The sequence below is a fragment of the Rhineura floridana genome, chromosome 11, assembly GCF_030035675.1.
Source record: "Rhineura floridana isolate rRhiFlo1 chromosome 11, rRhiFlo1.hap2, whole genome shotgun sequence".
Lineage (NCBI taxonomy): Eukaryota > Metazoa > Chordata > Lepidosauria > Squamata > Rhineuridae > Rhineura > Rhineura floridana.
Window position 1 is genome coordinate 46,752,549 of NC_084490.1, and position 21,027 is coordinate 46,773,575.

General features: G+C 40.4%; 2 protein-coding genes across 2 annotated transcripts in view; one reads left to right on the top strand and one right to left on the bottom strand.

The window, feature by feature from the left end:
- Window positions 1-9,693: 9,693 nt before the first annotated feature.
- Window positions 9,694-19,673, bottom strand: EPOP (elongin BC and polycomb repressive complex 2 associated protein). The gene has a single exon (XM_061590465.1). The coding sequence runs from the start codon at window positions 19,628-19,630 to the stop codon at window positions 17,738-17,740; it is 1,893 nt and encodes a 630-aa protein (XP_061446449.1). The 5' UTR covers window positions 19,631-19,673; the 3' UTR covers window positions 9,694-17,737.
- Window positions 17,708-21,027, top strand: part of MLLT6 (MLLT6, PHD finger containing) — a 203,973-nt gene continuing 200,653 nt past the window's right edge. The window contains exon 1 of the mRNA XM_061590461.1: window positions 17,708-19,619. The gene's annotated coding sequence lies outside the window, so the exon portion shown is untranslated. The remainder of the gene's footprint in view (window positions 19,620-21,027) is intronic.

The following is a 21,027-nucleotide window of genomic DNA, read 5'->3' on the forward strand; positions in this document are numbered from 1 at the left end:
TTAAAACAGAGGACTGTCCTATGACAGCCCTTCATGTAGAGGAATGCCATGTATGCAGTAGGACAGATGGCTACCTGAACTTCTGGGTAGAGATGAAAGGTCTGTACATTTCGGTTCTCTCCGTTTCTAATTTTTCCAGTCTTAAATTCAGTTCTCCATATTTCTGCAACGATATGCAAGCAGGCAAAAAAAAAAAATCATGAAAATTCTTGAGCATTTTAGTGTGAATTTCTCCTAACAAACACATTTTTATATGCAGTTTTGACTAATATACACATTTTTGCAAGCAACATCTCTTAATATAATAAATTTTGTATGTTATTTTCACTAATACATTCATTTTTATCCACACTTCCCCCTAATAGATGCGTTTTTGTAAACGTTTCATTAACAATCTGCATCACATTTGGATAAGTTCACATTCTGAAGGATGGCTGTGTTTCAGTTCTCATATTGTTTGGGAAAGTGCAGATATGAGAGATTTGGCTTCAAATGCAAACTGAATCACATTTCTCCCCCATCCCTGCTTCCTGTTAAATGTGCATAGCAGGGATGGGAAATCTGTGGCACTCCAGATGTCTAGCTCCCATTATCCCTGACCATTGGGCATGCTGGCTGGGAGCCCAACAATATCTGGAGGGAGGGCCACAGGTTCTCCACCCTTGGTGTAGATAATACTGAGCTAGATTGATCAACAGTTTTACTTGGGGTAAGGCAGCTTCCTACATTCCTTCCTAAGAGGGAAGGTGCTGAAAGCAAAAGCTGGTTTTCTCAGAAATAAATCAGGGTTGCTTCTTAATTAGGGTCCTTCCAGATGACAGCAAAAAAAAAAATCCGACACCCAACACATTTTGAATATGCACTAATCTTTCCTGGCACTACTCTTGCTCTGTGGCAATTTCACATTATCTAGTTCCTGTGTGTTAACAACCATCCATGCCACCAATTGCTCCTCTACACCAGGCAAGACAATTGTACTAGTCACTCTGTGCCTGAAAGGCTTGCATTGCAATTACAGTAGAAGATTTAAACATTTGCAATAACCCAACACTTAAAAATAAAATAGGACAACAGAAAAAAAATACAGGAATGCAATGCTTTGGGCAGGACATCTTCCAGGTTCTTGGTAATAAATGAGTGCACAAATAATGTCAATGTTATAGAAAAAGGGTAGTGTAGAAATGTCCTTAAGCACACTGTCTTAGAATTAAGTTTATTGAAAGCAACTGCGCTTGCTTCTGAGCTAACGTGGTTAGGATTGATCTGTAAAGCTGATCATAGGAGTTAGGTTGGGGATAGAGTTTAATTGCAGCAAGAAATACTAAAGGAAAGGCAGAAGTGAATTGGGGGGGGGGAAGCACCAGAATTTCCTTTCAAAAATGAGTGTTTTCTATAAAAGACAGACAGTGTATTTTCCTTCTTTAGAAGAGGGCCAGATGTTTATGAGGAGTTTTAAGAAACCTGGGGAATCAGGTTGCTAAGGCCAGGGTTAGTATTAGTGCCTTGGGTATTGACATGAAGATTGAATCCTATGTTTATAGGTTGGGGCTGTAAACTTTTATGAGAAAGGCCTAGTGAACTCTGTGGGACCAATTTTGAGTAAACATGCATACTGGGCTGTTAATTTGTGTAGTTAATATGTATGGGTGAATATGACAGGTTTAATATGGCTGCCTCATCAGCTCTTTCGTATATTGAAAATGGAAATGGACTGCCTTCAAGTCGATCCCGACTTATGGCTACCCTATGAATAGGGTTTTCATGGTAAGCGGTATTCAGAGGGGGTTTACCATTGACTCCCTCTGAAGCTAGTCCTCTCTAGCTGGCTAGGGCTTGCTCAGCTTGCCACAGCTGCACGAGCCACCCCTTCCTTGTCCGCAACTGCCAGCTGGGGGGCAACTGGGCTCCTTGGGACTATGCAGCTTGCCCACGACTGCACAGGTGGCAGGCCACGTAACCCCTGAGTCACTCGCTGTGGGGATGATCTTTAGCTGGTCCTTGACACCCAGGAGACACGAGTGGGGATTTGAACTCACAGACTCTGGACTGCCAGCCAGGCTCTCCTCCCCACTGTCCTATATCAGCTTTTCTTTCGTATATTAGAAAACCTTTTTTTCCCCTTGTTCCTGTCTATAAAATAATAGGATTTTACCACCCTAGTTTGGGAATCTAAGAATATGGTTTGTGGTCTGTTGATTTTTTTAAAGCTTTTTAGTTGTATGTTATTGGTTTGCGTCTTTTCTTTAATATTTTACTGTGATGTAGGTGTTGTGTACTTGATTTTACAACTCAAATTGAAATTTCTTCTGGGTTAGGGCAATGACTAATGTTTATTTTTTATTTATTTATTTTATTTTATTTATTAAACTTGTATACTTACTGCCCCATAGCCGAAGCTCTCTGGGCGGTTTACAATAACTAAAAACAAATACAATTTAAAATACATCTTTTAAAAAACAATTTAAAACACAATTAAAAAATTTAAAACAATATAGAACGCATGCTAAAATGCCTGGGAGAAGAGGAAAGTCTTGACCTGGCGCCGAAAAGATAACAGTGTTGGCGCCAGGCACACCTCATCAGAAAGATCATTCCATAATTTGGGGGCCACCACTGAGAAGGCCCTCTCCCTTGTTGCCATTCTCCGAGCTTCCCTCGGAGTAGGAGTAGGGTAATGTTTGTATGCTCCAGCAGGTAAACTGTTTTTTTAGATAACAGTTAATATAAATTAAAAAGAAAACAAGGAAGTTAAATAAAAAGTATGATTAACAAAAAAGAGAAAGGCTAAGGGAGAGAAAGTAAATGAATGAAAGAATAGGAACATAAGCTCATTTTCAAAGTGGTGCATTCTTTTTTGTTTTTAGTAATATTTTGATAAAATGCAGCCCAAATTTATCAAGGGTTCTTCTTCAAATGATTTCCCCACCTCAGGAGACCCGCTTTTGTCTCCTTGCTGTTGGCAGATTTGCTACAAGAGCCATTTTAAAAAGCATTTAAGTTCACAAAGTTTTCCCCTTTATTTCCATATGGCCTCATTTAAGGTAAATTCCCTGAGATTGGCCTGAACTAGATCCACTGAGCCATTAACATGCAGATGTTAATAGCACAGAGAGATTCACAGTGTCACCTTGGCAGCCTGGAGTTTAACATTCCAGGCTGATTGTTGTGGTTAGAGATTTTGAGGCTGTTGGGTGTCTCCCCCCCCCTTCCATCCCTTATCTCCAAGAAAATAAAAGAAAATTTATAGAGAAAAGAAGAACCTTTCTTTCAGGCTCTTCAGAGATTGATAAACCAGAGTTTTAAAAAAACGTACCCCAAGCCATCCTCTCTCCCCAGCCAGAAATCCTAGTTCATTCTCTACTGACTATATGTAAACATAATACATGAAGACTTTTAAGGAGGGCTAATCGTTCAACCCTCTTCCAGGCTTCAACTCCCCCAAACAGATCCTAGATTAAGGAGTTGAAGGCTCTCATTCCCTCTCCACGGCTTGCTGTTTTAACTTGCTTTTATCTAATTTATCATTGACACTTTGACACCACATTAAAATTAAGGAATCTACAAACACCCCCATGCATGCACCTCATCTCTCCCGTTTCCCAGACCTTTCTCCCTTACTTTAGCACATATTTTCCCCCAATAATCCCTCTGAAGTTTATAAAGCAAAATAAGACATATATATCTGAACAAATTTGGGGATGTAACTATTCTTCACCAGCTCTGCAAAGTTATTACACAGGAGACCCACTGCCCACACATAATTAACTTCCTTATTGATCTTCTTCCTATGTAGCCAATTTATTATTAGTAATTAAATCTATAAGATGCATAAAGAATAAAGGGACTGATCCAGCCAAAATTTCTCCTGAGCATAAATGCTCTTGTGCTACTCCTCGTCATCTCAGTATGCTTTGTTTGCACAGGAGAATTTGTGGCTGGATTGTGCTCCAATGGTTACATCCAATATTAATTGTACTCAGAGTAGACCCATTAAAATTAATGGACATGTCTAATTTAGGTCCATTAATTTCAGTTGCTCTACTCTGAGTAGAATATAGATACCACCACAAGTTTTTCATTTTGGTTTATGTGAGGAGGGGGAGGAGAAAGGGGATGGTTTGCGTTTGAAGAAATAATGATCTTTTGCCACTTTTTTTTGCATGAAATTGGAAACCATCTCTTTTATATAACATTTAACATAGTTTGTGGTTAGGTTTGAAGGTTTGATGCAGAGGGGGTTAACATTTGATCATATCTCACAGTTCTGCTCTTATTTTTAAAGATATTTCAAAGCCGATTATAGCTATGTGCATAAAAGACACCAATTTGGTATGTAATTATTTTTTTAACTTTTAAAAGCCCAAGTTCAGTTCTACGTGGTTGGTTTGAACAATACTAATGCCCTTTGAAGGCTAATTTCAAAACTAAGTTAGAATCCTAAGAGATCTATATCTATATATCTCTCTATCTATATAACTGAATTGTAATTTCTTGCAAATAATAACCTAATGTTTTCATACTTGGACTTCATTATTGTAATAAAGAGTGTACATTAAAATAAATACTATTGCTTCCTTGAAAATAACATATTTTTAAACCTTAAATTAAACATAAAACTTAAAACTTTTATAGTATATTTCAAGGGTCCAAAGCAAAGGGTTTCATATAAAGTATCTCAGTCACCCTTACAACAGCCTTGTAAAGTGGATCAGTTCTAATCCCTATATTGCAGATTATGGGAGTGAGGCTGGCTTGCCAAAGAGGTTAGCAATATGTTACACACACTTTTTATTCACTTATTATCTATTTAGAATATGTTTTATGTCATCAGTAAGGGGGGAAATGCTTCCCAAAGCCCAAGTTCAGTCGTGGTTGGTGGCTGGTTGGTTTGAACAATACAAATTCCCTTTGAAGGCTAGATTGCAAAAAAATATTTGAAACAAAGTTTGAATTCTCCATTATCCCCCCCCCAATTTATTGGAAAAAAAACCCTAATATTTGGATACTCTATTACAATAAATACTATTGCTTCATTTAAAACAACATATTTCTTTTTAAGGTTAAACATAATACTTAATACATACAGTGCATTTCAAGTGTTCAAAGCAAAGTGCTTTATATGAAGTATCTCAGTCACCCTTATCATAGCTTTATTCCCTTTATCGCAGATTGGAAGGGGGGCATTGAGGCTATGAGTCAGTGGCTTGCCAAATGGATCAACAACATGTTATACACAATTTTTATTTTCTTGTTATCTATTTTTATGCCACCACTATTGGAAAAGCCCCTCCCAAGGCAACATACATTTAAAATACAGCACATTGCAAAAATAAGCTACAAATGTCCAGCCTCAAAAATACCAAAATATAGTATAGAGCTACAACAAAAACATTAGCAGAACACAACTTAAGAAAAATCAGGTGAAAACAAGTGAGTCTTCACTAAATACCTGGAGTGTTTCCTAAATACCTGAAGTGATGGGGTCTGTTAGGAAGATAGGAAATTGCCTCATACTGATTCAGGCCTCTGCATCCATCTAGCTCAGTATTGTCTACACTGACTGGCAACAGCTCTCCAGTGTTTCTGACATTACCAGCCCTACCTGAGGATGCCAAGGACTGAAACTGGGATCTTCTACATGCAAGGCAGATGCTCTACCACTGAGCTACCATCCTGTTGGATCACAGCTAGTAAATTGTTCTGGAGTGGTGTGGTGTAATGATTAGACTTTCGGATTAGGATCTGGGAGACCAGAGTTCAAATCCCTGGTCAGCCATGAAGCTCACCTGAATTATGTTGGGCCAGTCACTATATCTCAGCCTAAGCTACCTCACAGGGTTGTTGTGAGGATAAAATGGAGAGGGGGAGAAAGCATGTATGCCACCTTGAGCAACTTAGAGAGGTGGGGTATAAATGTAATAAGTAAGCATGGGGCAACTACAGAAAAGGCCCTTTCCCCACATGCTTGCCAGCCTAGTTGCTCTATCTGAGGCAGGCACAACAGGAGGACCCCTCCTGCCAATATCAAACTTACTACAGGCAGGGTGGTATGGATGAAGGTAGTCCTTCAGATAACTGGGACCCATAAGGCTTTAAAGGTTGAAAGCAGCGTCATGCTTTATATATACATATTTTGGACCCAATGAAGAGCTGGTTGGGAGGGAGGGAAGCAATTCTGAGGCAGAGTGCCCGGATGTAAGAGAGGACCAATCAGGAGCTGTGTAGAAGAGAGAATTTCAGCTTGTGATGCTAACAGCACTTGCTGAATTTCCTGCTTCTGCACAAGTTCACCATCTAATAGGAGATTATCCTGTTTGGTATCTGTATTGGATTTTATTTTATTTTTTTACATTGATAACTGTTAACTGTTTTGATACTGTATATATAATGGTTTTTAATATGCAGTTGTTTTAGTTGTTTTTTTTATACATGCAATTATTTTCTATGTTTTTACTGTATTGTGAAATCACTTTGAGATGCTTCATAGGAAATGATTAATAAATGGAAAAAATATTAATAAACAACAACTGTTAAGGTGCAGGAGCCCCATCCGCTTTCCCATCTGGCCTCTCTACTACTTACTCTGAGGGCAATTTGGAACAGAGAAGCCTCTGGACAGGAGAAGGGACCAGCAAACCATCCTCTCCTGTTGCTTCTTTGCCCTCAAGTTCTCTCTTCCCACAATTGCTTTCCTGAAAACAAATGCCAGCTTCTTTAAGTCCTTTGTGAGTGCTGCATAACTTGCCCCTAAGGCAGGCTAGTGTGTTTATTATGCCCAAAGTGAGATTTTAAGTAGAAAATTTGTGGTTCGCAGTCTCTTAATCCTTATGCTGCACCAGTTTTTTACATCACAATGTATTGGAGGACACAGGTCAATTTATTATTACTAGCTACAATGAATATGTTCTGCCTTTCTGTTGGAGGAAGTGCGCCTCTGAACACCAGTTCAAATGAGGAGAGTGCTGTTGCATTCAGGTCCCGCTTGTGGGTTTCCCAGAGACATCTGGCTGGTCACTGTGAGAACAGAATGCTTAGTCTGTCACATACATACCAGTGGGCCTTTGCCCTGATCTAGCAGGGTTCTTCTCATATTCCTATGAGGCCAGCAATGATGAGTAGCCTCCCCAAGGTACTTTGTGCTAGTGTACCCTTGGGCATCTGTCATTTATTTAAATACAACTTGTGCAGGAGAACTTCCCTGTGGACTGGGCCCATGAGTCAGGTCTGTCTCTTCCTCTGCTGCCCTTGTTTCCTGTGAGAAGCCAGTGTTTTCTAGATCTTACTTACCTGCTGACCCCATCATTATACATGCATTCCCTTCCTGCTTCTGCAGTTATGTTTCTTTCCAACATTCATTACGCTACTAACACACTTTACTGGGCAAAGGCATAATTCATTTCAAAATACTCTACTGTCACATCAGTGTACTTAGTGTTGACACAAAACTATAGTTCCCTTTTCCTATTGATAATGATAAAAATCCAGATTTCTGTCCCCACATCAGCAGACACATGAACCATGCTGTTTTTTTTTAATTAAATGAAGAAGAAAAAACCCAACAAAACACCTCAAACACAATCACCAGCACAAAACTTTAATTTTCTTCAGGGTGGGTCTGATATTGGTCTCCACTTTGTCTGATGTTTTCTAGCATTAGAAGGTGGAAGACCAATACTTTGCAATGGATCTGCACATGAAATTCTTATTCCCAAAGGACTGGAAAGTGGCACTGTGATGAGGTTTTGGTAGGAAAAACTTGGGTATACTGCAAAATATCTTCCTGAGATTCAGGAGTGAAAATTAGGTAGAAATGTCTATTGATTTCAATTTAAATGTTTCATTTGTCCACTGCAACACTTACCCTGTCATAAAAAGGGCAAGCCCAATCAATCAGGAAATGCATGGCCAGATCACTCCTACAATAATTGACTTTAGCATAAGTCTGTTGCACACCCCACAACAGTAGTACACTCTCCCTTTGTAGTCAACTGTTCCTTGTTTTCACAATTGGGGTCAAAGGACCATTAAATGATGGAATCCAGTATCAACTTACTTAAATGTGTGTGTTTGTGGGATTTTCCAACTCTGCAAAGCACATAAAAAACCTGCATTCACTAGAAAGTAATTTGATCCAAAAGGGGATGTTCCTTTATCATATTAAGATTGCAATCTTGAGCATACTTGCCTGGGAGTAAACAACAGTGAACATAGTGAGGTTTACTTTTGGGTGAATATGCAGTTTATATTTATCACGTTTATTCCATCCTTGAGGGGAGGATGATACGTAGTTCTCCAATTTTATCTTCACATCAACCCTGCTAGGTAGGTTAGGCAGAGAGAGAGAGTGTGCGCGTGTGACTGGCCCAGGGTCAGTCACTGACATGCATTTCGTGCACTTTTAACTATTGGCACTCATCACATTCACTATATTATTTTGATTGTATACACTGACATTCTTTGAACTGTTCTGTGTGGCTACAGACAATACCTTGTAATCTGAGAGCTCTTTTGTTTTCTGTGATGTACATTCATTTCCCCCCTATTATCCCCACTGATCAAACAGATCTTACAGGTTTTTGAAATACTACAAAAAAACCACACCCAGTCAGACTTATTTACTGGAGGCAAAATTGGTATAAGCATACACACTGCGACCAATCCATTTTTAACTACCTTTGACTTTTAAAAAAGAATTTGTTGCCTTTCTTCAGCAATATTGACTTTCAGGCGATGCTTTTCTAGACTTAAAACACATTCATGCAGTACAGTCCTGAACAGGTTTACTCATAGGTAAATTCCACTGAGTCCAATGGAACTTGCTCCTAAGTAAGTAGGTGTAAGATTGCAGCTTTAGCCCCATTTGTGAGAAGACTTCAAGAACAGAGTTACAGTGTTGGGGAAGGAGATGGTTGGCTCTTCACAAAGGCATTATTGAGTCTCTCTTTACTATTCTATGCCAACTCATGCAGCCATTGGCTTTGACTGCTGGGTTTTTTCCCCTTCTCACCAGAATAACCCTAAGCCCTCTTTACTTGTAGAAGATCAAAAGAATTCAGCTTTCTTTGGCTCAGAATTTGCACATTTTAGTGTGTGGAATTTTTCTGCTCCCAACTTTTGAGGTCCATACAGAAGAAAAAGGGTGCAGGGGGTTGGCCTAAAACATGAATAATTGTCAAACTTGAACTATAAAAAAGAGGGGCTAGAAAGGAGGATGAATTATATTTTTAATTAGAACAACTCAGGATGAGGAAAGAGTATGCAAGCTTTCAAGGCTTCAAAGAATTTTAATTTTGCCTGCAGTCTTAAGAACAAGACACTTCTTTTGGGTTTAATTGATAGGATATCAGTACCTACACGTAGTACCAAATTTTGTGCTGTCACAGAATACACATAAAACCTGAAAGCTTGCAAAAGCCTAATTCAATCAATTCCAACCTAATAAAACATATAATTTTTGCTACTTTGTTACCTCCTGAACATATCTCTAACAACAAGGCAGCTGAACAGACTCAAACATTTTTTCCTTGAGCTACATAATGCATAAGGGAAAAGCTTCTATTAAAAGCAACAGCAACACAACCTACACACATTTTAGTTTTCTTTAAAATGTCTTTTATTTCTCAGTCAAGGATCCATATTGCACACTGGGGATTACAGTTTTTCCCTTATATACAGTACATACAACAATGTGAAATAAATTAAATTACATTACGCTCCCCCCCCTTCTTAAGTCAAGTATATTTTGGGAAGGGTGTTGGTAGGAGATGGAAAACCCACTCTCTCCTTTTTCCTTTCGTGTTTCATTTTCCAAGATGTGTTCCAAAATGGAAAGGATGCTTTAAAAATAAACTAAAAAGGGTGATAGGAAATGCAGAATCTTAAGGAAACTCATCTGAGGAGAGAGGATGGAATTGCAGTCACACGTAACCAAACCTGCAATCCTAAACACGCTTACCTGTAAGTCAGTCCCACTGAACTCAATGGGGACTGTCTTCTGAGTTGGCATATATTGCAAATCATGTACATTGTTCACTGGAAGAAGTTAATTTTTCACTCTTTCTCACTCCCCCATTTCAAATCCCCTTAAAGTAAGAAATATATTTGGGCTCTTTCCCAAAGGAAATCCCCTTCCTTTTTAACTCTGTCCCTCTTCTCTGGTTTGGAGACAAGACACTAACTAGAATAAGTAAAGACATTCCCAGATTACCACCACTTTACTTGTGTATTTCTCTCTCTCTCTCTCCATGAAATAAGGGAGACACATTTATTTAAAACCAGAAAGTGGAGCCAGTGGGGTGTTTATATGTTTGCTTTCCCCCCCTTTCTACAAACCAGCCCCCCCACATTCTCTTCCCTCAAGCCTCTCCTTATTTATCTTTCTTTCTTGCACAGGTCAAGCTATTTACATGAAAACAGAGGCTTATTTTGCTTCACACTGCAAAGCCAACTTGCAAGGCAATGCAAAAAGAGGGGGGAAATAAAGAAAGGGGGGGAGGAACCTGAGAAACTCACCTCTACTTTTGTATTCCCCCCCCATGCAGCCCCATTAAAAAAAATAATCAACATACCACTTTCTATATAAATCTCCAAACTGAGAATACCTGAGCTGGGGAGTGGGGAACTCACTTCAAATGGCTGTCTTGGGATCATGGCGTTTATTTGTCCTTTTCAAAAAGCAGGGGCCTTGTATGTTATAAAAGGTTATTGCTGTTTTTTTAACTAAAAGGATTCTACTTGTTTTTGTCCAGTTTTTCACCTCCAAACAATCTAAGGAGTGCTGCTGTCTCTTCCTCTTCTGCACACCCTTTCTGAACATTTGAAAGCCATCCCGCCCCCTGAAAAAAATAACATTATATTGCTAAAATAATTTTCTTTGGGAGGTATATAAAGAACTGACACAATTCCCAAGCACATTTACTCATTCCTTCTGTGTTAAATTGGACTTACTCCCATGAGCATGCAAAAACAAACAAAAAACCACCACAATTTGTAACCCAAAGGTTGTATTTAACTAAGTTTTATTTAAAAGTAGACACATTGAAATTTAAGGCCTATGTTAGGCATGCCCATTCATTTCAATGGGTCTACTCTGAATATGACTAATATTAGATACAATATATTTCAGCGTTACACTTACATGGGAATAAGCCTCACTGAACACAGCAGGCAAACACCCATCCATGGGACCGAGGTGTGTGGCTTTTCTCCTTTATGTTTGTGGAGCTTTAAGGGCACAATCCAGGGGGGAATTCTTATTGTACTCACACAGGAGGATATTATCTTTAAAGCCCTATACAAAACAGTGAGTGCTCTTTATATTTTCCCATTGGTAATGTTTTTATTTTTTTGCTGTTGTTCTGTTTAGTCTGCCCAGCTTCAGCTTCTGTCACATATCTTATTTGTAGTTGTTTATAGCATTGCAATTGACTACCAAAAATCTTTCTGAAAGAAACATCAAGTTCCCGAGAAATTTTTGAAGTAGGTAAAAAGGGTTTTTGTGGGTGGCCAAGATGAGGACTGTTATCTTTTGCACACACAAGAAGTCCTGTGTAGCTGACAACTTGTTCAAGGAGCATGAGAATTTGTAGGCATTTCACACAATCCAACTCAAAACTGTGTATTTACACACTCATCCATATACTTTCTCTCCATCTGCTGATATCACTTGGCCCTGAACTTTAATGTAGGCTACAAACCATCGTTCTGGGAGTAAGCTCAACTTGCTCAATGGGGCTTATTTCTGAGCAGACATGCATAGATTAGATTGCACTGTGTGATCTCATTATTTCAGTGGAACCAACTTGCATGTTAATGATATAAGGTCATGCTACAAGATTGATTGGCCAAGAGGACTAGCACCTTGATCATTATTTCATTTACTTGGAAGCCAGTATAATACATTTCAGTGAAATTTATTTTTAAGTAGGTATGCAATACACACAGCGCAGTCCTAAGCATGTTTAATCAGAAGTAAATCTCAGCTGGATTTACTCCCAATAAAGTGTGCTGATAGCAGCCTTATGATTACAACAGGCTGAATTTCTATCAGCTATTTCTTTTTAAAATGTATCTGCCTTAACATAAACACATACATAAGACATAAATAGAAACCTAGGGGAAAAGTGCCAAAGTGCTACTGAGATGATACTGGCTTTTACAAGACTTAAATCATTTTTCAAAAAATTCTTGCACAAGAAAAAAAGTATTTTATGCATCTTTAGTGCATAAAATTGTGATTATGAAACCTATTATTGGCTAGAATGTACAACTGATTTGAAAATGTCTGTCTTTTTTGCACTGATAACATTCACATATGCAAACAGGGAGCGATGAAAAAAAGAGAGGCTCCAAGGGGCTTTGCAGATCCTACTATGTGAGAATGTCCAAAATTTCACCAGCCACCATTATGCATCTTCTTTCCAAACCTTAAATAGCTTTGCAGTTGTAGAAAAATATTGAGGGTCATTCCTGCCATTAGGTAAATAGATTGAGCCAGCTGGTTCCACTGAAAGACTATGCTACTAGTAAAGATGAACAAATTGTCAGTTGTTTAATTTATGATTATATTTTTCTTGGGGTGGGTGGCGCTGTTTGGATTTCACCACCTTTGACCTCAAAAGATCATCAAAGCCATGCCAAACATTTTCTGGGGATGGGAATGCCACCATTACCCTCTCCAAGCCTACAGCCTAGGTGTAAAGTACCCCCTCAGTAAAAGTGGTAATTGGCAGATCAATAAGGTACAACTTTAGAAGTCATATTTTAGAAGTCATATACACCTGCCAAATAATCTGACCATAACTGCCACATTCATAAGGACCATCATTCATATTCAAACTGGGCACTTCCCATGTGAGATTCGTTGTATTCAAAATTGCCAGGGGCATTTTTAGTGGAAGGTGACTTTTACATATTAAAAAGAATAAAATAAATGAATAAAAATGCTTTCAGACACAACTTTAAAAGCACCCTTGAGTCTCTCTTACACTCTTTTGACATATGTGTGAATGTTCTTAAGGTTGTATAAAAATGAGAGTCAGTTTTTAAATCGCATTATATTCATATTAGCAAACTTATATTTGCATCACAGCTGCAGGAATGACAATATGCACATCTAGTCTCACATATGATGAAAATACTCCTAAGGGCACCCTGAGCGTCATTGGTGAGTGCACTATAAACTGATAAATTGCAGTAGCATAGGTTTACAAAAATTCAGCAACTTCCCATCTGTGAAACAAACTCCAGAGACAAAACTCCATGACCAGCAAGGTGTGTTCCCATTCATTTCAGTGGAGGAAGCAAATCTGCGTACACTTTACAAATGCCTATCTGCTTCCTTCATAAAAATGAATGGGACAATGCATGTATGCATGTGGTCCATGTGAACATCAGAGCAAATGTGAGGCTCTGTATCTAGGGAGTTGGGCTGGAACCCTGCTGTATTGCAATCCAGGGGAGTTTTTGCCAATGATTGCTAAAGAAACAGGACTGCACCCCTGTAGCATGCCTACAGAGAAATAAGTCCCTGAATTCAGTTGGACTTACTCTACTAGTAAATGTACTTAGCACTGCAGCCCTAGTCTCTGACATGCCACCAAACACTGGCAGCTATTGATACTTTCTTGAAGGATAATGCTTAATAATATAATTAAATAAAGATATATACCCACATTGTGTACACATACATTTCATTTTGTAAAATTAGCAAACATATACACACGGTTTATACACACATGCTCATAATATATGTATTCATGTGATAGGTATGTGCTCTTTTCTACATGTACAACTGGGGGGGTGCTGAACACTACTACCCTGTGCCTTGAAAAATATGCATATTTGTATGTATGTTTTTAAGAACGATGAAACAAATTGTATACAAATTATACACACATACGAGAGGGGGCACAATTCACCAGGAAGTTCTTCTGCATGATCCCTTCAGAAATGAATGGGTGTTGTATAAGATGTGCCTGTATATGAACCTCCCATTCATTCCAAAGGGACTTGTGCAAGAGACGTGGCTGGTGGCCATGATAGTATGGTGTGTAGAAAGCAGAACAGAGAGGCTAGAGACAAACCAGAGAAGAGATTACTCTTTCCTTTAAATATATAAAGAATTTTCCTGCAAATTGCCATCTCCTGTTTGCAGTATTTTATTCTGCTGGTTTTCTCATAAATGTTTGTTAATAGCTGGAATATTTCTTCTTTTGATATAAAGGAAAGAAGGAGGAAGGCCGGGGGGGGGGAAGCATTGTGTTTAAGCCTGATCCAAGAACCAGCAGGCTACATACACACAGAGTAGTGCCTGCAGATAAACTGCACAATCTGGTGGGGGGGAGTGTGTGCATAGGGATCTCCTCTGGTGTAAGGCATGCATTTTCCCCATTGCTGGGGAAAATGGGTGCTTTCCCCCTCTCTGCACATACACCCCCACATTCAGCAGGCTTCTCCATATTTGGAGAATAGATATGCTATGGAGACCTGGTTCTACAGACTGTGTTCACTGGGACATAGTGAGAATGAGATAGGAATAAATTTTTCCCCATTTTAACAAATTCTTTGTATGTCAGACTTCATTTTATATATGCTTCTTTTTTGTTTCTCTCCTGCTTGTGGCTCACAGTTTAAAAAGCCCATAACAAAGTTAAAGGTAGAGATTGAAGGAAGAGGGGGAGAGGACATGTCAATATTTGGTCTCCATCGAATTGCACATTCCTTTGAAAATAAGGTGTGCAGTTAGACTAATGCAGCATTCAGCTTGGCAAACATCAGGACCCCTCCTTTAATTTAAGCAAAGTTGGGCCCATATTTTGAACACAAAGTAAAAAGACAGGGCTGAGGGGAGCATGAGGTTGTTTTTGAAGAAAATTAAGACAACAGCAAAAAGAAAAGTCCTCCCTCTCTCTCACGTTCTTCCAGTTATCCCTTTCTCCAAGTCCAACAGCCCAAAAGACTAGGCTATATAATAATAATAATAATAATAAAAACCTCTCTTTTTTTTACCCTGAAGTATTTTAGCAAAAACAACTTAATTTCTAGGCAACAAAAGTTCAAGACCAGTTACCAAAAAGGGGAGTTTGCAGCCAAAATCATGTTAATTTATCCCTTCACATATAAAACACTCAAGTTATGTAATGTTCCCAGGAATAATCTGGTTTTATCTGTGTTGTTGAAAACTTTTGGGGACAATTAAGTGGGAAATTCTCCTGCACAAATGTAGCCCAAATATATGTGGTTTGCACAAGAGCATTGTAGTGCCCCAAATTCATAAAAACTAATTTATACCCATTTTCTTTATACATATTTTCTTTGGGGGCACGGGAAAGTGACTCCTCATTGAGAACTGATTTGAACAATACAAATTTCCTCCCCCACCCCAATAAAAATGCAGGTTAGCAAAAAGAAAAAAATACTTACAGAACTATACCAAGCATGTTTACTGAGTCACTCCCACCCAAAAGAGTGTAAGCCTATAGAATATTTTGGCTAGAAAAAAATGTTTTAGTATTTAAACATGTTTAATCAGAAGTGAGCACCAGCAATTACAGCATGGGATTATTTCCATGTAACTGTGTTCAGGAATGCAGCCTTAAACATTTTAAAAACCGTATTTATCTATTCCAAGTTCAGTTTGTTTCATTGTCACTTCCAAATCAGTTTGTGAAATTTAAGAGGCAAGAATTCCCCCTTAGTTGAAATCTGCAATTTTTAATCAATCCTTAATTTTCTTTTTCTCAAATAAGTTTCTTACATGGAAGAAAATGCTGTTTTAATAAAAGGAGGAAGGGAACAAAGACAGGCATCTCATTCCAAAACATGACAATGATCCAGAGCACAGTCACTTGGGAGTAAAATCAGTCAATATGGGGTATACTTCCGTATGAACATGTTTAGATGTTGGGGTTTAAGTCCCAATAATTCCAGAAGTATTTACCTTGCAGGAAAAGATACTTTGCACTTATTAAAACTGCTCCATGACCTCCATTGATTGTACAGCAACTCCAAGCATACTCAGGAATGACTGAGTTCTTACTTGTGCCCTGAGATTTAATTTTTAAATGGGACCTATTTTAATATAGAGAGAGTGGGCTGGGGGTGGGGGGAGAGACAGAGGTTCAGTTGCACATATGTATTTTTCCCTCCCCCATAGGATTGAAGATTTGATTTGGTTTTGATTTCAGAGAGGCAAGGAAATCTTTGAATACAAAGAGGAATATTGCACCAAGAAAAATAAAGAAAAGAACATTTGTATTGGGGAGGGAAATATATAGTTTCCTCTAGCATGGGGGAAAAATCCCCTCTTTTCGGCATTCCACTTTGGAGATCAAATTGGCCATCTGTATTTCATTGCAAATTTGCCCCTGGATCCAATTTCTTTTTCCAGTAAATTTTTAAATAAACAGAATGTTACCTTAGGCTACTGAGCGTCAGGGTTCTATTAACCAACAAACAACAACCTCCTTTTTTAAAAAAAGCAAGTTTCAAACCCTTCTGTCTGTGTTTCTCTCCTTTTGGTTTAGTCAAGATCAGGGAATTTCAAAGGACTTCACCTCCCCCACTTCCATGCCTCTTCGGTAGGCAGTAAAATATAAATACTTTTGTTTAAAACCACTTTTTGCGCTATCCCTTCTCCCCCAATTCTGGGTGAAAAGAAAAAAGGAATCCCATTCTACATTTTTCTCTCCCCTTGCAAAATTCTGCTGTTGGGGATTTAAAAAGTCACTTTTCTCTTCCTTTAGTTCAGGAAACGGATGGGGGGAGGGGAGTGATGCTTTGATGAGTTTAATGTGCGTTAGTTGAAAGGCCATGCCATTTCTCTTCCAAATTAAGGAAGAAAGGTGGGGGAGGGGAAGGGAGTATACTTTTAACTTGGCAAATGAGGGAGGGGGAGAAGAGAAGGGTCTTTCACTTGGGAGGGGGAGGGGAGGCTTGCTTGAAACTTTATCATTCCCTATAACACACCCACAAACTCTTCCAAATTTCTCTACATGGAACAAACCACTCCATGTTAAAAGGAGGGGGGAGTCCAGATATGCTCCAAACTGCCTTTGTCTTTAAAAAACACATACAGGCACTCAATCCTTTTGGCTCTACATAGTAAAATATTGAGCATATTAAGCCACAGTATTATTTCCCCTACCAAAAATTTTTTTTTAAAAATTACACCGAATTTTATTCTCCAATCTCTTTTACTCTCTTTCTCACACCACCAATGTGTTTTTTTTTAATCAATTATTTTCCTCCCTCCACAACTTGAGGCCTATTTTCAAGTAAGATTCAAATTTCAACATTTTAGTTGCAGGATCTTTTAAGGAAACGAGGAATGAGAGGGCTCTTTAAAACAAAGCCTTTGCTGTTTTAAAAGTAAAGGAATGCCAGAAATTCCATTTGTGAAGGGGGTCCTTGAGGGCTTTAAAAAGATAAAAAATAGTGATCATATTTGGAAAGCCGGTCTCTTTTTACCCTTTAAACCCATTTACTCTAAAATAAGTCCCATCGATTTCAGTGGAACTTACTTCCAGGCAACTGTTTTAAGATCACAAGCTGCTATAATCAACAAACTTACTTGGAATTAAAGGCCACTGAAACCAAGGTTACTTCTGAGTAAATATATATTTTTTAAGACAGTAATGCCAGATTTTCACACTCTTTTTGGCTATATATTCGATTCACCCCTTCTCCACCCCCAAAAAGACAACCTGTTGCATGTAAATAAGCTTATATCCTCCATCTAGAAGTCCTCTAAACGGTATCCCCGGAATTTCAGGCTGGGGGGCATGGGGATAGCATTGCCCCCCAGCTGCCAGGTCCAAAGCGGGTGCGTTTTGGAGAGGGCACACGAGTCTTTTACGCACAGAGAAGACGCAGGGCACAGATCCCCGTCGGAGCCGACGACCAACGCGGGTGTACAGGGGAAGGTGCCCATCAAAGTAAAGGGATGCCTGGTAGGCGCCAGGCTGGTGTTGAGCAGGCGTTTACAAGGCAGGGTGGGCCCCTTTTTGGTCGTCTTCCTCGGAAGCTTTGGGGGCCTTCCTTTAGCCTGCCTTTCCTGCTCTGTACGCCTGCGTTTACCATTTCTTTCTAAGTCGCTGCCGCTTTTTAAAGGTTTGTTGGCCAGGCTGAGGAAGCCGGCTTTGGAAGTAGAGAAACTCCCTTTGGCCTGCTCGACCCTGCGTAAACCTTTTCCGTCCATACTGAAGCCTTTTGCGTAGCACCACAGCTTGGACTGCCTGATAAGCCTGTCGAATTGAGCCTCTCTTCCCGACCCTTCCTTGGAGTCCTGTTGGAGACCCGATTCCTCAGCCTTGTCTGGCTGATCGACGTGGAGTTGCTCCCTGGAGTTCAAGGACTCATTCTCCTTGGAGGAGTCTTCACGATCCTGGACGCACGACTTCGATGCTTCCCTAAAGCCTCCATTCTTTGGCTGTGGGCCCTCGCTGGGACGGGCTGGGGAAGCAGGAGAGCTCTTCGCCTCCTGCTTTACGCGAGGCTCCAAGTCTTCATGAAGCGGCTCCTTTGGCGCGATGGTAGGAACCGGCTTGAAAGTTTCCAAAGTGGAGGCGCGCAGTGTCCTGGCCCAAAAGAGTAGGTTCGGGTCGGGGCGCAGAGCTTTGACTATGCCGGGGAGGGCTTGGGAAGCGGCAGGTTGGGATGGGATGCGGGGAAGGGCCGCCTGTCTGTAGCGGGTGCTTTGCACCGAGTCTCCACTGCACAAGGAGCTGCTTTCTGACCCTGAGGAGCTGCCTTCTTCGCTGCTGCAAGACGATTCCTCCTCGTCCTCCTCGTCCTCCTCTTCTGAGGAGTCGCTGGAGGTTGCCAGGCAGGACGCACCGCTGGAATCCGAGTCGCTGGAGTAGCCGGCCGACGTCCCTTGCCTCTTGGAGCCGGCGAAAGATGCCGAGCGACCCTTCTCCTTGGTTAGGCAACCGCAAGCTGAGCGCTTGGTGTGTCCAGCGTCTGGCTCGCTAGGCGGTTGAGCGGTTCCGTGCGCTCTGACCGCCGAGTGGAGGAGCTGCAAGTCACCGGGGTAAGCGCTCAGGACGCCGGCCAAGAGCTGGCCTCTGCTGCTCCGGTTGTAGCTTTTTGGGAGCGGCGCGTCTTTCTCGTATGCTCTAGCAAAGGGACCCCCTAAGAGCGCATCCCGCTTGGCACAGCCGGCACCCACGTTGGCGCGAAAGGCGCTGTCGGATGCGCTGTAGGCGGGAAGTAACCGGGGCCGATCGAACAGGTCTCTGGCGTCCCTCCTCTTGCTTTTCCTCTTCCTTTTCCTCTTCCTGGGGGCTAGGGCCTTGCAAGAGGTGCAGAGGGCCTCTAGGTCCGTCTTGGAGATGAGCGAACACTTGACGGCGCGCATCGGCACGGACTGGATGGCTTTGAGGGTGCGCAGCTCCTTCAGGTCGCATCGGCGGCTCTGGATCTTGAGGCTTTCCATTTTTTTGCTCACGGTGGCACGGGGGATGTCTTTAAAAAGGTCGCTGAAGACCTGTGTCAAAGCGAACATCCGCGTGCCGTTGATCTGCAGGTAACCCAAAGTGATGCCGTCGATTTCCTGGTAGCCAGCTTGGAAATCTCCATTGTAATCCATGGTGGCGGCGGCAGGAACCATCCCGCAGGTCAGGAACATGTTTGTTTATCTGTTTATTCGAAAAGAGGCCCTTCTCAGCCACCAGCGGGGAGCTAGAAAGAGGGGCTCTTCTCCCAGCCCCTCCCCATCTCCCACCTACCCCCCAAAACAAAACCCCTGTCGTTGAGCGATGAATTTTCCTTTCAAATGCATCTCTCCAGGATCCAGAGCAGCCTGTTTTCTTTCTTTCTAAAAATTCTAAAAATCCAGAGAGGATGGCAAAGGAGAAGACTGGGGTTTTGTCTTAGTCATTTTCTCTCATGCTGATACCTTTCCCTCCTAAAACCAAATCTATGGGTGGGGGAGTAAGCAAGGACTCACCCCCCTGTCGGTATGCCTCTTTTTAAAGCACCTCTTTCACATTTGCAGATAGATCTTTAAAACAAAGCAGGTCTACAGCCGAAGCAAGAGACAGTCTCACCCAAAAAAAATGTAAAAGGGGGGGTTTTAAGACACCCACAGCACACACCAAAATCCTTGTCATGTCCACCTTTTTTTCTCCCTTGGCTTCTTTCTTCAAGACAGACTTGAAGTACAGTATATTATAGGAAACACCCCACGAAATAATTTTCTCCAGAGTGCAAGCTGATTGGGTACTTTAACCTGGTGATGTCATAAAACCCCCAACATGGAACACACACCCCCATGTAAAACCCTCATATAAAAAACCCCCTTTCATTTAAGAGTCAATCTGACACAGAGCAAGATGTGGAGGAGCTTCATATACATGTGAATGTACAGCGAAAGGCAAATGTTGTGAAAGATTTTTATGTATGTGTTCGCGTGTGTGCCCATACAGCCATTTCCCTGCATTCCCCATACGCAATCTTTGCAATCTTTTTTTTACTGTGCAAAAAATCTGCAATATCAAATATTCTTATTGAACATTTTAAATGCTTTTCCCATTATTTGTCAAGGTAGTTACATTTGACACCCCTCTCCTTAAATCTCTATATAAGGTTATATATTGTCATAGATTTGAGAAGCTGTTTTGTGGGGAGGTAGTAAAAGATAATTTTCTTTTATATCTTTCTATCTTTGTGAATTATTTTTGCAGGAGGAGGGAAGGGGTAATGAATTACCTTTAGAATTCTACCAAAAAGCCACTGGGCTTTAGAATGGCAGGGACGCATGCCTTGATACAAGATAAGCTTGCTTTTAAGTCAATCAGTTTTTTTTCCTCTGCAATAATTATACCTCATATAGTATAATAATTATTATTTAAGCTTTTTTATTATTGTTTACCCTCAACCAATATTTATCCCTTGTAGCTTTCCCATATATGTTTTCTTCCTTCCACCAACCTTCCAAATGAATCATTTTCCAATTATATTTTCTTGAGGGTTCACTTTTTTTTTAAAGGAAAGTATTGCAGTTGCAGCCGTTTTGTTATTTAT

Coding starts and splice junctions, on each gene's coding strand:
- EPOP (XM_061590465.1), bottom strand. CDS start 19,630: ATGTTCCTGACCTGCGGGATGGTTCCTGCCGCCGCCACCATGGATTAC.